General features: G+C 33.5%; 2 protein-coding genes across 2 annotated transcripts; both read right to left on the bottom strand.

Annotated features, from left to right (window-relative positions):
* Positions 1-1,534: 1,534 nt before the first annotated feature.
* Positions 1,535-4,727, bottom strand: LOC115996987 (G-type lectin S-receptor-like serine/threonine-protein kinase At4g27290). The gene is made up of 7 exons (XM_031236432.1): positions 3,419-4,727; positions 3,201-3,335; positions 2,936-3,096; positions 2,628-2,838; positions 2,298-2,535; positions 1,980-2,130; positions 1,535-1,880 (listed from the first exon to the last, which is right to left on the bottom strand). Exons 1-7 carry the CDS (start codon positions 4,725-4,727, stop codon positions 1,572-1,574), a joined length of 2,514 nt encoding a protein of 837 aa, XP_031092292.1. The 3' UTR covers positions 1,535-1,571.
* A 904-nt stretch (positions 4,728-5,631) lies between these two features.
* LOC115996755 (putative receptor-like protein kinase At4g00960) lies at positions 5,632-8,570 on the bottom strand. Its single transcript, XM_031236149.1, has 7 exons — positions 7,692-8,570; positions 7,278-7,412; positions 7,015-7,175; positions 6,716-6,926; positions 6,389-6,626; positions 6,070-6,220; positions 5,632-5,969 (listed from the first exon to the last, which is right to left on the bottom strand). Exons 1-7 carry the CDS (start codon positions 8,203-8,205, stop codon positions 5,661-5,663), a joined length of 1,719 nt encoding a protein of 572 aa, XP_031092009.1. The 5' UTR covers positions 8,206-8,570; the 3' UTR covers positions 5,632-5,660.
* Positions 8,571-17,632: the final 9,062 nt, after the last annotated feature.

Raw genomic sequence — 17,632 nt, 5'->3', positions numbered from 1 at the left:
ATGGCCTTTATATAGTTGCATTCCATCAATGCACTAATCATGAAAATTTTCCTATTCTTAATTATTTGCACCACTTTCTGAATAAGAACAAAACATAAATTAGTGGATCCCTAATTTAGGTGTTAGTGTATCCCTGATTTAAGGTCATAGTGGAGTTTAGTGGACTCATACTTTTGACCTTTTATTATTTGTTCTTACAATATTATGATTTTTCACTCTTGTATTCCCTCGATTTCATGAGAAAAGTTTCTCTCAACTTCTCCAAAATTTCTTAGTGCTCCTTTGTTTATGTTTGCCAAGAAAAATATAGCTTGAGTGCTCAACTATATTATTAGTAATCTATTTTATCATGAGAAAATGAAACTACAACGCTCTTAACACCCATGAGAGACAAGTAGCGAATCAATTTTAACGAAAATGTGTCTAATACATTACTTGAATTTTGGTTTCCACTGACCCTTCCTCATTACGCTTGTACTTTTAAGTAAACTTCCACACAGGAAGTCCATTCTCGTGTATCCTTTATTCTTACCATCACTTTGAATTTTCAATTAACATGTAACATTTTTCAACCCCATCACATTCAAGCTAGTATGAAATGGTGAAATTGTGCATATCATATTATCATCCCTTGAATTTCTCATGAGGATTTCAATTCTCAGAACCTTATTGAAAATTTCCAAAGAATTAGGTAATTTGAGTTGAACGTTTGTGGTTTAGGCTAATAACAATGATTTTGAACCTGTTCACCATATATACATAGTACGTCAAAACAAATTTTCTTATAGGAAGTTCTTAAAAGTTAGTGACAAAACTACCAGATGTACGCTGATTTTGGGATCGACAAAGGACACAAAATCAAATTGTGACACGTAGTTGTAATTTAATTATGAAAATATTTTAAAATAAAATCTACTTTTTTTAAGAACTATCTACTATCTATTCAATATAATTTAAAAGTTTCAATTGTGTGTCGTCGTATTCAAATTAATCTAGAAATGCATATATAAAGTTGATATAATTAAAATATAAAGTATTTATGAATACCGTATTAATAAAGTATTTACAAATAGCATATTAATAAGGATTATATGCAATTTATTCCAACAATTTCATATTTTACCATAAATATTTTTTATCATGTTTTGAAAGTTTTTAAGTTTTCATCCCTACTTAATGGTATTTTCGAATCCACCCCAGTGGGAGTTACAATCAATGTGGTGGCCTCTTTTGGGCACCAAGCACTGATTCACTTATTTAATGGGATGCTTAGTAACCATGATTTATCTCTATACTATCTTGTTAAGTCAGGGTGTGCAGGTCCGAAGAACGAGGCATTTTCACCTTAACAAGAAGTTAAAAAAATATATACGCATAACATATGCATTAAAATGGATTGCTAAACGAGTTACAAATTTACAATTTAATAGCTTGTAAATGTCAAATTAATTTCCTAATAGAAAAATAAATACAAAGTAGAAGATATAATAAGATTATCTTTCAAACACGCCACCTATTGCTAAAACAAAGCGTATAGAACAAACAACTTATTATATTATTTTTATAAATCCCTACCGACCTTCTTGTGCTGAAAAAGTTAATTGATTGGAACATGGTTTATCATATTCTACAGTAGAAGAGTCATTGCAAATTCGATTTCTTGTAACAAAAGCAGGTTGATTTGGTTGTGGTAAATTCATACTTTCATCTGTCAACATTAGAAATACATTAGGCATGCTAGGACGACGATTTGGATCTTCTTCAACACATAACAACCCAACATTTATGCACTTCAACACTTCGCATTCCTTACAGCATTCTACTAGTACTGAGTCATCTAATAAATCCATTGCATTCCCTTCATTCCATAATTTCCATGCCTAGGATAACACAAGAAAAAGAATAATAAATCAAGTCAAACATAGTAAAATTGAAAAGTACTAATAACTCATTATGGTTTATAAGGTTTCTTCACTTACATAGCCTAAAAGGTTTGAGACTTCCTCATGTTGATAAAATGTTGTGTTTTTCTTTCCACAGATTATTTCGAGTATGATCACTCCAAAGCTAAACACATCAGACTTAGTTGAGAAGAGTCCACTTAGTGCATATTCAGGAGACATATATCCGCTTTATTATTACCATAACACGCAATCCAAATATGATGCATCAATTGTACAAAATGAAAAGAAGAGTAAGTAATCTCCAAAATATTAAGCAAAGTTGTTTTGAGATATGTATTAAAAAATTATGGATCTTGAAGATTTACTCCATAATTCAAGTTAAGGACTACTTACTAGGTGCCTGCAACTTTTTTGGTATTTGCTTCAAATGTATTTCCCGCAACCAGTCTAGCTAATCCAAAATCTGAAATCTTGGGTGTCATTTCTTCATCTAATAAAATGTTACTTGTTTTCATGTCTCTATGAATAATTCTCAATCTTGAATCATGATGAAGATATACAAGCCCTCGAACGATTCCCAATATAATGTCAAACCTTTTGCTCCAATCCAACAATAGTCGACGTGTTTGATCTAAATTATGAAAACAATATAGTACTATTGGAATACTGATAGAATTGATTAATATATAGTTGATCAATGGAATATTAAAGGTTACAACTTACCAAATATGAAGGTGTCTAAACTCTTGTTTGGCATATATTCATATAGCAAGATCTTTTCTCCCACTTGTGAGCAGTACCCTACAAGTCTAACGAGATTTCTATGTTGAAGCTTTGCAATTAGTACAACTTCATTCTTAAATTCGTTGATTCCTTGTCTTGATTGACTTGATAATCTTTTTATTGCAATTTCTTCCCCATCGAGAAGCATACCCTAAAATACCATTATTTTCATTATTAGGTATTATATATGGAAAAGCAAAATTAAACAAGCTGATGTGAAATAGATTGTTAGTTTAGCTGTAGATAACCTTATAAACTGGACCAAAGCCTCCTTCTCCTAGCTTATTTGCATCGGAAAAGTTGTTTGTAGCTTCCAATATGCTTTGGAAAGTGATGAGCGGTACGCCAATGCCGTTCTCATCTGTATCTTTATCTATTGTTAAATCCAGTGCGTCGTCCACTGCAAGTTCTGAAGTGATTTGAACAGAAAACGCTATTTCAAATACTCAAAATATATTATGGTTTTAATCGATGTCAAAACGGAAAATTTTGTCTGATCTACAACTAAACTACCTGTTATTTTCAATGCGGCTCTTCTCCTTTTGTAACAGACCCAGAAAATAGTGCTTGCAACTAGAGCTACTGCAGCAACTGCTACACTTGCTATGATCGCTTTGAGCTTCCCTAGCAATTGCTTTGAGTTTGTATCTGCAATTAACATGAAAAGACAATTAAACACAAACAGAGCACTTCAACATTAACCATTGTTATTAATTACTATATATACGTACCTTTGATATTTGAAAATTCAGGAGCAGAAAGTCTGATGTAAATTGTGCTTCCGTTGATATCATCTTCCCCCAACTGTTTCAGGTTCAAAAGTTGTCCCACCCAAATCCAACAATAACCACTGCTATTGCTATAAGCATAGGCGGTACAAGAGCAATTTTTGACACAAGTGGACTCACAGTCTGCCTGAGACTCAGCTGTGATGTTTTTAGGATGTCTTGGCAATCTCACGTTTGGATATATTATGAACCTGTCCATATCCTCTTCTTGGTAATTACTTCCACACTTCAAACTGGTGTTCCTTACACAGCCACCAGAGAATTCATTCAATCCCCACTCTCTTTCCGACTTGTACTTGAAACCTTGCAAGCAAACACAAACGTTGGTAGAGTTGTCGTTGCAGAAGCCAAATGGGCCGCAATATGCATAAATATCGCATGGTTGCGGCGGTTGAACATAGGTCAGCAACCACTCCTGGGTAGACTCAGACCACGTTAGCTGCTTCTCCCTCCCATCTACCTGGATTACGTGTCTGCCTAACATGGACGGGTTTAGCATATTATAAGTAAAGTAAGTCTCGTTTTCGTTGTCCACTAAGGTGAAGTTGAACAGAGGATTGGGGTTCAAAGAAGGATTAGAGTCTATTCCGAATTTGTGTCCACTTCTCCCGTATTCCTCTGTGCGGTTCCACAATAAAAATCCCATGTCGCCATTATTGTCGAGACTATATAGCCCGGGTGCCGGATCGTCCCAACTTTTCCACGACGTGAACCCATATGTTGTTTTTGTGCGCTTGTTATACCCGAACTTGGAACCGGGAAGATTTGTGTCTGTCGGGTGGTCAAAGCTTTCCCAAAGTGGGGTTGTTGAATTGATGTCATCCTCGCTCAAAACCAAGTTTCCGTTGTCCCGAAGAGTTGCTAGCACAGAGTTTTGCTTCACCGTGGTGACGCTGAGATTGGTTGACCACATCAAGTTTTGTGCCCCGTCTACCAGGACCAGGTCGCCGTCTAGGATTCTCAGTTTTGAGGATTTGATTGCGGAGGAGGGGATTGGGGTGACTCTATTTGCTACCCAAACTACTGTTTGAGGGGAGATGTTTTTGTACCAAATACCAATGTAATAGTTGGAAGATTGACCTGGTGTGAAGAAACCCAACTCAAATCTTCCATTGGGAGAGGATATAGTTGTAGTCTGAGTTATATATTTGTTTCCAGAAATTGTTTCTACTCCATGGGAGAATAATGGAGTATTCAGAAGGGAGATGGGTAGAAGGAGGGAAGAAAGCACTACAAAGCAATTCATTTCCATTTCCCTGGCCTCACACAACTCTCTACTCACTAAACTGACGAACAGAGTTCCAATGCGTCATTAGAGTGGAAGACTTCCATTGCATTGCGTGAGCCTACACGAAAGGTCGTATTGACTTGTAATTATTTATGGCGGCTGTGACCAAGTCCCCAAACAACTTTTGTTGTGATGTTAACTTGGGTGTAGGTGGTGCTGACACAATTTTGGTTCGGACAATAATACCAGTTTTGGTTGTTGTGATGCTCACTTTAGTGTAGGTGATGGTGGATGTGATGCCAACTTTTGTAGGTGGTTATACCATGAGAAATGAGTCATGCCTGATACTACAGTTGTGTTGAAAGGAGGTTATAATTGCGTGGAACAGAGAACATTTCATTCGTCTGTAACTGCAGTTGTGTTGAACAGATGAAAGACTTCTGCTCCGCCTAATTGCAGTTTCCTTTCAACACAATTGTAGTATCTTTTCAACACAACTGCAGTATCAACCATGATCATGGTCCACAATATAATTTGTGAATTTTTGTCGCTCAAACAATTTTGATTTTGACAATAATACATCCCCAATGGGAGTTAGTTACACCTAATGTAATGGAATCCTTCACGGCTTCTTGTAATAATTATCTTAATGAAATGTTGAGTGAGTGACCATGATTTACCTTTCCAGTCCAGTCGGGATGTGCAGGCCTTAGGAGTGGGGAAATTTCACTTGAACAAGAAGTCAAAAAATCTATATGCATATAACATATGCATTAAAGTGGAATGCTAAATGAGTTGCAAATTTACAATTTAATAGCTTGTAAATATCAAAATAACTTCCTTATATAAAAATAAATGCAAAGTAGAAGATATAATAAGTTTTCTTTCAAACACTGCACCTATTGCTGAAACAAAGCTTATAGAACAAACAACTTATTATATTATTATTACAAATTCTTATTGACCTTCTTGCGCGGAAAAAGTCAATTGATTGGAACACGGTTTATCAGATTCTAAAGTAGAAGAGTCATTGCAAATCCGATTTCTTGTAACAAAAGCTGGTTGATTTGGCTTAAGTAGATTCGTACTTTCATCTGTCAACATCAGAAGTGCATTAGGCATGCTAGGACGACGATTTGGATCTTCTTCAACACATAACAACCCAACATTTATGCACTTCAACACTTCACATTCTTTACAGCATTCTACTAGTACTGAGTCATCTAATAAATCCATTGCGTTCCCTTCATTCCATAATTTCCATGCCTGAGATAACACAAGAAAAAGAATTGTAAATCAAGTCAAACATAGTAAAATTGAATTAAAAATACTAACTCATTAAGGTTTATAAGGTTTCTTCACTTACATAGCCTAAAAGGTTTGAGACTTCTTCATGCTGATAAAATGATGTGTTTTTCTTTCCACATATTATTTCGAGTATGATCACTCCAAAACTAAACACATCAGACTTAGTTGAGAAGAGTCCACTTAGAGCATATTCAGGAGACATGTAACCGCTTTATTATTACCATAACACGCCATCCAAATATGATGCATCAATTTTACAAAATGAAAAGAAGTAAGTAAATATCCAAAATATTAAGTAATTTTTTTTTTTGAGATATGTATTAAAAAGTTATGGATCTTGAAGATTTACTCCATAATTCAAGTGAAGTACTACTTACTAGGTGCCTGCAACTTTTTTGGTATTTGCTTCAAATGTATTTTCAGCGATTAGTCTTGCTAATCTAAAATCTGAAATCTTTGGTGTCATTTCTTCATCTAATAAAATGTTATTTGTTTTCATGTCCCTATGAATGATTCTCAGTCTTGAATCATGATGAAGATATACAAGTCCTCGAACAATTCCCAAAATAATGTCAAATCTTTTGCTCCAATCCAACAATAGTCTACGTGTTTGATCTAAATTGTGAAAACAATATAATATAATGCTATTGGAATACTGATTAAATTTAGTAATATATAGTGGAATATCAAAGATTACAACTTACCAAATATGAAGGTGTCTAAACTCTTGTTTGGCATATATTCATATAGCAAGATCTTTTCTCCCACTTGTGTGCAGTAGCCAACAAGTTTAACGAGATTTCTGTGTTGAAGCTTTCCAATTAATACAACTTCATTCTTAAATTCGTTGATTCCTTGACTAGATTGACTTGATAATCTTTTTATTGCAATTTCTTGTCCATCAAGAAGCATACCCTGCAATACAATTTCCATTATTAGGTATTATAGAAAGGCAAAAACAACCTGACATTGATATCTAAAGAGTTAATTGGTTGATAATAACCTTATAAACTGGACCAAAGCCTCCTTCTCCTAACTTATTTGCATCGGAAAAGTTGTTTGTAGCTTCCAATATGCTTTGGAAAGTGATGAGTGGGACGTCAATGCGGTTCTCATCTGTATCTTCATCTATCGTTGCATCCATTATTGCGTCCACTGCAAGTTCTGAAGTGAACAGAAAGCGCTATATCAAATACTCAAAATATATTATGGTGGTTTTAATCAATGTCAAAACGGAAAATTTTCTCTGATGTACAACTAAACTACCTGTTATTTTCAATGCTGCTCTTCTCCTTTTGTAACAGACGCAGAAAATAGTGCATGCCACTAGAGCTGCAGCAGCAACTGCTACACTAGGTATGATAGCTTTGAGCTTTCCTAACAACTGCTTTGAGTTTGTATCTGCAATTAATAACATGAAAAGAAAATTACATTAAACACAAAGGAGTAGTTGGAGTTAAGCTAGTTCAACATAAGTATTTGTTGGGCAGAGGCAGGTGAAAGCCAAGTCCAGAACCTGCCTCTAAAAAAATGTGGGGTATAAGAAAATAAAGTTGTGTCTTGGCTAATAACTATAACTTTTGGCATAGTAGTTAGCATTGGATCCTAATAAGTGGTATCAGAGCCATGACATAGGTTCGAGTGCTGGGGAAATTGTTGTGCAGAGGCAGTATATATTACCTTTGAGGTTTGAAAATTCAGAGGCAGCAAGTCTGATGTAAATGGTGCTTCCATTAGCATCAAACTGTTTGAGGTTGAGGAGTTGTCCAGCCCAAAGTGAGCAACCATTGTTGTTATGATAAGCGTAGGCAGTACAAGAACAATTGTTGAGACAAGTGGACTCACATTCTGCCTGATTCTGAGTTGTGATGTTTTGAGGATGTCTTGGCAATCTCACATTTGGATACATTTTGAAGCTATCGGCCATGCCCTCTTCTTGGTAATTAGTTCCACACTTCAAACTGGTCTTCCTTTCACAGCCATCAGAGAATTCATTCAAACCCCACTTTTTGTGTGATTTGTACTTGAAACCATACAAACAAGCACAAACGGGCGATGAAGTTTGGGTGCAGATGCCGAATGGGCCGCAGTACGCATAAACGTCGCATTCTTGTGCGGGATTAACAGCGATTGCAACCCACTGCTGTCTAGCCTCTAACCACGCTATCTCCTTCGTTTGCCCATTTATGTCCATTATGCATCTTGCTATTAGGGGTGGTGATATATTAAAACTAAAGTAACTCTCGTTCTCGTTGTGAACGATGGTGAAATTGTACGTGGGAGATGGCTTGAAATAAGTGCCATATCCGAAGTTGGGCCCGCTGTTCCAGTATTCCTCAGTACCGTTCCATAAGTGAACTGTGACGTTGCCATCAGTGGTAGAAGAAAATAGGCCGGGTGCGGGATCGTCTGAGTTTTTCCATGACGTGAACACCTGTTTGGTTTTGGTGCGCTTGTTATATCCCAGCTTGGAACCCGGCAGAAATGAGTCGGTTGGGTGGTCAAAGCTTTGCCAAAGTGGGGCTGTGGAGTCGACACTCAATAATACCAAGTTTCCGTCATCTCCAAGAGTTGCTAGCACAGAGCTGAGTTTCGCCGTGGCGGCCTGGGCACTGATATTGGTTGACCACACTAAGTTTTGTGGGGGCCCGCCGTGTATGATCACCAGGTTGCCGTCTAGGATTCTCAGTTTGGCGGAGGAGATTGCGGCGGAGGGGAGCGGTGCCACCCTGTTTGCTACCCAAACTACTGCTTGCGGGGAGATGTTTTTGTACCCAGCTCGAATATTTCATGCGGGGAGGATATAGTTGTATTTTGACTTAAATATTTGTTCCCGGAAATTGTTTCTACTCCATGGGAGAATAATGGAGTATTCAGAAGAGAGATGAGTAGAAGGAGGCAAGGAAGCAATACAAAAGAATTCATTTCCATTTCCCTGGCCTCACACATATAACTCTCTACTCCACAATTTTATATATATATATATATATATATATATATATATATATATATACAGGGGCTGAGCCACCTTATGGGGTAGGGGGGCCCTGGCCCCCCCCCCAACCCCCACCCCACCTCACCCTATCCCTACCCCACCTTAAAATATTTTAATAAATATGTATGTACATATTGATATAGTAGGGATAAAATACACTTTTGGCCCCCCTCTAATTTTTTTTAAAAACAATCTATTATGTTTATATTAAATGAACTCAAAATATATATATTAAAGTTTAAATTCATTAAATAGAAAGAAGTAAACCAAGCAAATAATTAAAGTCACCATTTTCTTTTTATCTTATTTCTTTTATCAAGATTTTAATAATGGAGGAGGGCATCAAATATCCATTTTATTTTTAAAAATCTCCAAATTTGAGATATATATATGCTTTAATTTTATTAGTTATGTTGATTAATTAATTAATGATTTATTGTGTGTTTTAATTATTTATTTACACTCTGAAGATGTACATTTGCTTGTTTAAATAATTAGTTTTGAAATTGTCAAAAATTAATATTGATTGTTTAATTCCTGATATTGATTTTTGTCTTTTATCTCCCAAAATTTGAAATATTGTTAATCAGTAAAATGAATATCAATTAATTATGAAAATATTTGGTGACAAAATAATTGACAAAACTTTTTATTTGATAAAAATGGACAATTTATATTTAAATAAATGTTGTTGTTCTTATTGTTGTTGTTGTTGTTATTATTATTATTATAATATTTTGTGTTATGTGAAAAAATTCTAAAGTAATGATCGGCACTCGTGTCAATCGTACTCATATAATTATATATTTCATACTTTATTACATAGAATATAATTAAAAATCATTATCAATAATAATTACAATAATGTATGGTATAAATAATAATATAGTATGGTTAATTATAATGTCGACTAACAGGTAAATTTTTCTCTACTACACTGGCCCCCCCAAGTCGAGTTTTCTGGCTCCGCCCCTGTATATATATATATATATATATATATATTGGTTCAAATGCGGCGACGAGCTTCGGTGCGGTCATGCCGCCTAATCTGCACCGTCCAATTTCATTAATCTTACTGAAATTCGCGTATGTTTAAGTGGGGTTATTATGGTAATTTTAGTATTTATATTACGTGAATTTGAATAGTGCATTTTAGTACATAGTGTGGTGCATTTGAATACATGTTGTGGTGCGTTTTATTACGTATGTTGGTGCATTAACTGTGTTGTGGAATGGTGTGTTTTAATCTATCCGTTGGTGCATTTTCATACGTAGAATGATGTCTAACTGTGTTGTGGAGTGGTGTGTTTTAATACGTCGTCTGGTGCATTTTAATACATTGAATGGTGTGCATTTTAACACATGTGTTTCTAATAAGTGTGGTGAATTTTAATATGTATAATGGTGCATATTTAAGCACGTGTTTTCTTTCTTCTTTTTTTTTTTTTGAAAACTAGCACATGTTTTTTAATATGTGTAAATAGTGTATGCTTATAATCTGACATGAAACACGTTGTGGTACATTTTAATACCCAGAATGATGTGTTTTATTAAGTATATTGATGAATTTTAAGTGAAAAGACGCATTTGGTATATTGTATGGAATGATGTGTTTTATCGGTTCTCTGGTACGTTTTAGTACGTAGGATGGTGTGTTCTGTAACATATATATATTGCGCGTTGATATGATCTAATGACTGAAAATACGCCACACGGCCACACCTGATCATGACTATATATATATATATATATAAAGAGAGAGAGAGAGCGCTAAACTGACGAACAGATCAGAGTTCCAATGCGTCATTATATTAGAGCGGAAGACTTCCATTGCCTGAACACGAAAATTCTTTACTTTAAAAATATGAATTTTGTAGTTAAATAAATTAGTAATTGTGTCTTATGTTATAAATTTATGTATCTTATATTTTAAAATTCTATGTCTATGAACACAATTATGTATCTAAATCAAATTTGAAAAATAAGTAAATATATAACATGTGATGTGTCTTGTTTTGTGATTTTGTGTATCTTGTGTTATGAAATTTTGTACATTACGAATATTAATTTTGTACATCGTCGTTTCGATCCAAGATCTATAATGCTACGTAGACCTGGTCCATGATATAAATTGCCTAGGACTACTTTGAAGATTGAAGAATATTCACAAAGATGGTGAATATTTAACTACCTCACTACCCAATAAATATGTGATTTTTAAAAAAGTGTATTTCTGATTCGTTTGATCTGGACATATAGACGGCTGCAATGAGTTCTCGATCATTATTAATCTCCTAGGCATGAGGTTCTCACCTGATCCGTCTCATATATATATATATATATATATATATATATATATATATTTAATATTAAAGTATTATATATATTTCATTTTATACCTAATATATGTTAGAATTTTTACCATAACATGAAATTTTAAGTGGCTATTTTGTGGTACAAATATATGTGGGGTTCACTTTCGATTTGGGTCGGGTCAAAGTGGATTCGGGTTCTTCGTAGTTAGACGAAAAGATTGATATATTGTACGCTCAAAATGGATAATGAGTGAATGACAAATTGATTCTCAAAGTAAACCCATTTAAGATGGAAATTGTACGTGGAAAAGGTTTAATAGCTTTTGTCCCACATTAGTTAAAAATGTAGGTTTGCACCACTATTTATACAAGAGCTTTTTTAAAACATATTGACTTGTATAGTATAGAGGCTCTAAGTGAAACGAAGCGGCTGAACAGGGGTTGTTCGTGAGAAGTGAAGTCATGTCTCGCGCGGAGTGCTTCTGCTTGTGTTCTCCAACATCGGGCAAGTCGGTTGTAAGTTAGAAACTCTTTTTTTCGTAAATTAAATTGATTGGAATTAATTTTTGTAATTAAATTCCATGTTCTGATAAATATATATTATTTATATATTTTGTTTATCGATTTATTCACACAATATTTCCAACAATATATTTTTATATTTACAATATAACCTCAACTATATATATCAATTACCAAACCCTAACCCTAAAATCCCCAATTTTAATTTGTAAAAAATTAATAGGCCGTTTTACGTTTGGTTGGAGAGAATTACAAGTCCATTCTCACTTAATTTCAAATGCAAGCAAATTTTTTATTGAATTAGAATTTCATGTTCCTCCTTGGTATTTGACTCTGTTAGAGTGTAGTATCTGTGCATACTAACCTACTGAAGCACAACGAGCCAACGCCCCCACTGGGGATGGAACCTGTGACCTCTCACTTGGGAGAGTCACAGCTATGCCGCTTGACTACAAGGCCTTTGACCAATTCCATAGATTTTAGGAAGAAAAAAATTAAGGGAAAATGGCACTTTTTCCCCCTATGTTATATGCTTATAGCACTTTTCCTCCCTGTGTTATTAAAGTGGCAGTTTTCCCCCCTCAGTTATTTTAAAAGTGGTAGTTTTCTCCCTTGTAATGTTAAATTGACATTTTTGTCCTTAAAATAACTATTTCATTTATTTTTATTCTCCAATCAGTTGTTACTAATATGTATGGAAGATCACGGTTCGATACGAACCTAATCGAACACTGTAGCAATTGAACTTAAATAGTATAGACGGTTACGGTTACGATTCAGAACCGAAAAAATAAAATAAAATAATTGTTAAATTTAGACTATTTTTAAATAAGAAATAAAATTATAAAAATAAATACGTAGTAAATAAATACATAAGTTTTGATTGGCGGTTTAAAATTGAAATTGGAACCGAACCGTACCAATTTATCAAAATAAGTGTTTGATTATTTTCATTATATATGACTATGGTTAAGTTCCGGTTCACGGTTCAACAATTATTTAATTTTAAATTTTTCGGTTCTGAATCGTAACCAGAACCGTCCATACTATTTCGATATGATTGGTACAGTGTTTGGTTACGTTCGAACCGAATCGTGAGCATCCATACATATAAATAATAATTTGTTGGAGAAGAAAAATAAATGAAATAATTATTTTTAAGGGTAACAATGACAATTTAACATTTCAGGGGGAAAAAGTGCCACTTTAATAACACAGGGGGAAAAAGTGCTATATGCACATAACATAGGGGGAAAAAGTGTCATTTTCCCAAAAAATTAACTTTGAGACAAAATTACTCCTCTCTTTTTTAACCTAAAATTGATGTTTGACCTCTCCCTTTCAATTATAGTATGTCTTTTTCTTCTATTCTCAACACAAAACGTCAATCAGTAAGTCAACCTCAATCAAATATGTTTTTTCTTCAAAACACACTCTTTTATCTATTTTATTGCTTTCGTTATGCAATTCTAGAGTTTATTTACAACGTGTTGCATAAATTTTCAAAAGCAAATTTTTAATTAAATTTGGTCATTTAGGATTTATAATAATAATAGCAACAACTAACATGTATGGGCATTTTGGACTTTATTTCAAGGTATACCAAACATCGGAATTGAAATTCTCAATAATTCTATTCTTGTAAACCAAACACTGGAATTTAAATTATCACTTTATTCCCACATTATTCATCTCCCATAAAATTGCAATTCATTTCCACCTAATTTCCTCCCCCAACCAAACAATCCGTAAGAGTCCGTTTACTCCAGAAAATTGTTCTCTAATTTTTTAGTTTTCATTCTCTGTTTTCTATTTAGAAAATTTGTTTACTAATACTCATTTATTCAAATTTATTTTTAACACAAGTGTAATTTTGAATGATTTTTAGACATTATATTTAAAATATTTTTGGATATATATGTTTGGTTTAAATGAAATAAATATATTTTTTACTTTGAAGTCAAATATATATAAAATTTTCATATTTGATATCCGGACCAAATTTAGACATCGGTTAATCTAACATCGTCCTATTCGTTGGGTCTCTCACTCTCTTGGTACGTACATAGTTGAGCTATCGACTGTCATTTACTTGGGCTTAGACGTGTTTTGTTGGTAACCTTTGCCGAGTTGATAGGTCTGCTTGTCAAGCTGGGTGTAAGACTTAATAGGAATTCCCCAACAACATTAATGTCATCAACAAAATTTGTCTCTTCATTAACAGCTTAAGAATTAAACTACATTGCAAATAATTAAACAATTAAATTTACACCATGATCATTTTTTTTGGTAAATCCATGAGGTGTTCCGTGTTTTTCTCCGTCCGTTTAATGGTCCGGGTCCACCCGACTAATCCCCGTTCGTTCCGGGAGGCACGGGAGCTGGCCCAAGAGGAATAGTCACTTGTGGATGGGAATCAAACCCGGATTCTCCCGAAATTCTTTATCACAAAGAAAGTTCACTTGCCACTTGAGCTACCCATTGGACTTCCATGATCATTATTATGGAAGAAAAATGTCATTTTCTCTGGTAATTACAATTGTGATGGCGGTTTTGCAGCGTAACTCCATGCAAGACTTGGATAATGTCTTCAGTCTAAGAATTGAATTGGTCATGGGGTCAGTCTCATACAAATAACTATAGTGTATGGAAGCCTATGGCAGAGAGCCAAATCGGCAAGTAGTTAATGAAACCAAGAAACTGGCGAACAGAGTTCCAATAATGCGTCATTAGGATGGAAGACTTCATTGCGTGAAAACGAAAGGTCGTCTTGACTTGTAATTATCTATGGTTGTCACCAAGTCCCCGGCCAAGATATAATATTGTAGGGCAACTCTAACCAAATTGATCGATTTATAATCACAAGATTCTTTTATTGACTTTCTTACTTTGAGCCGGTCATAGAAAACCTAAGATGATTTATTTGGTTGTGGCCCTTTTATCAACTAAGGTCATAAGGTAGGGTGATAAGTGTTTAATTGTGTTATTTGTTATGCATATTTTGGTGCATGAATAGACCAATTTTGTGCTTTAAATGTGGAAAATAAAGTTTGTTTAAAGAATTGAAGTGGCTTGAAAATTCAATCCAATTCTCATTGTGATTGAATTTCCTCAAAGGGTAAGCTCATGAGTATTTTTTTTTTTTTTTTGAAAACATAAAAGGAATTCATTAATAAGCTTCAGAATACAGAGTAAAAGAGGGAGGAGAAGAGAGCCACTCCCTGCCATCAGTCATAGAAAGGGATTCCCGGGCTAACAGATGGGCAATCTTATTCGCTGATCTTTTAGCAAATGAGATAAAAGTATTAGGCAAAGCTGATAAAATATCTTTAACATCTAATAATATTAAATCTAACTAAGTATTGCGCACCACACATCAACAAGATAAAAGCACAACTTATTCACAAATATCAATAACGATAACTAGGTTTCCTCCCCTTTATGCAAGAACTACCAATAGAGCATCTAGATAGATAATATTACTACCCTAACTCAAGTCCTAAATAGAACTACTCACACATATATATTTAGCACAAACAAGGTGAAAGCACGAAAGGAAAGCATAAACATAACAAATTGAAAGAGAGATGAAATTAAAAAAAAAATGAACTTATCTATTGAAAGTAAATGAAGAATTTCAAAATGGCTACTCCAATATTCGATTACAACCTTAGGAAATGTTGATCTTCCGTAATCTAATGCTAATCTAGGCTAATGAAATGTAGAAATTGAAAGGAAAATGATGAGTTCTCACTGTATAGGGTTCTAAGTCTTTAAAAAAGAACTAAAATGAACTTAAATCTGTAACAAGGCAGAGGGTCTATTGCACAAGCGATGGCACGAGCTTGTCCACCTCGTGTCCGGAGACGAGCCGTATCACGGGCATGGAGCAGTTCGTGAGTGGAGACGGGCAGTCCCACAAGTGTGGGGCTGCCCATGCGACTTCCTGATCCAATGTTGCTCCAGAGCGTTTCTAGCTCCAAACTTGACTGAAAATGTCCCAAGATGCTTCAATTCTTCACTTGTGACAAGATATATATACCTAAAAGACAAAATTGCACGGTTAAGTCTAAATTCAAGCAAGTTCAAGGGCCGTATGTGAACAAAATAGGCTAAGTAAAGGATAAAATATAGACAATAAAACGCTTATCAAATGTAATTTTGTTTTTTGAGTAACTTAAAAAAAAAAATCACAATCATTACTTAAGATGCGTATTGAATAAACTCCAGAATTTCTACGGTGAATGAAATTTTATGAACATAAATATCCAAGTATGATCGTATATTGTGGTTTGAATCAACTTAATCAATCACAATCATTTGATTTGATATATAAAATAGACATGACAACAATTTTCTTAACCTAACAATGGGGTGGATGGCTAGACTGACCAAAATCCTTCAAACCACAAAATGGGGGCAACCAAGCTGCAATCATTATTGCATGGACCATGGTCCACACCAAAAATAAAAAATACATTATTTTTGTACTGAAGGTACATTATTTTTATACTATAGATACATTATTTTAGGGTATATATATTATTTTTGTACTAAAGGTACATTATTTGATATATACTATCAAATAATGTACCTACCTTACAAAAATAATGTACCTTCAGTATAAAAATAATGTACTTTTTATTTTTGGTCCACACAGCTGTGTGAACCATGGTCCATGCAATAATTTGCCACCAAGCTGATAGCATGATACCTAAGATTATACTTATCGCTACAATTTTTCTTATCTTTAAAATTAGATCCTAGTATTATTATATCAACATATTTTATAAAATAAAATAAAAAAATCTTTTTACATGGATTGTACAAATCAAGTGGTTTAATGGTCTAAATTTATGCAAGTACATATTTTACTATATAAAAGTTATATTGACATAAAATGCACATTTCACATTTTTGTATAAAGTTTTTATATATTTTTTAAAATTTTTAAATTACATAGGCAAAAACCAAATAGTCAAATATAAACAATCAATAATTAATTTAAAAAAATAAATTATATATTTTTATAGGGACTCTATGGTCGGTATAGAAATCTAAGAAATATTTTTTGAAAAAATGATTCATTTCTCGGAATACAGTTTCATTTTCTAATATTCGGCTAAAAATTTAAAAAGAAAATCATTTTTTTTCTATTTGACTACAAATTAGAAAACTATTTATTATTTAATTTCTTTTTTGTATTTGGTTCATATTTCACAAAAATCTATTATAAATTTATTTATTTTGAAATATTAATTATTTTAATAATGATAATAATAACTATTTTTTAAGAGTTTAAAGTTTGTGTTTTTATGCTTATATTATGATTTTATTTAATACTTAAATAATTTTATAAATTAAAATTTATATAGTTAATTAGTTATAAAGATTAACAATAACTATAAATCTATAATAAAGTGATGTAAATAAAAGTTCTTATAGTTATAACTTATTATAATAAAATAGATGAATTGATAAATATAATAATTTTGAACTAAAGAAATTATTATTTTTTTTTTTAAAAAACTTTTTTTTTTTGAGTAGACTCTGTTACAATGTAGTATCTGTTCATAGCTACTTTCTCAACCTAATGAAGCACAAAGAGTCAACAGTTGCCTACACTGAGGCTCGAACCCACTCCCATCATCCATGTACCCACTCCCATCATCCATATAGGAGTGTTAACCGGGACACCGGATGCAACTAGACCACAAGGTCTTTGGCTTAAAAACAAAAAAAAAAAAAAAAACCTTAATTGTTAAACAAGTTTTAAAAATTTTGGGTTG

Source organism: Ipomoea triloba, chromosome 11 (genome assembly GCF_003576645.1).
Source record: "Ipomoea triloba cultivar NCNSP0323 chromosome 11, ASM357664v1".
Classification (NCBI taxonomy): domain Eukaryota; kingdom Viridiplantae; phylum Streptophyta; class Magnoliopsida; order Solanales; family Convolvulaceae; genus Ipomoea; species Ipomoea triloba.
Note: the sequence above shows the minus strand (reverse complement) of the source record. Positions and strands in the feature narration are given on the sequence as shown.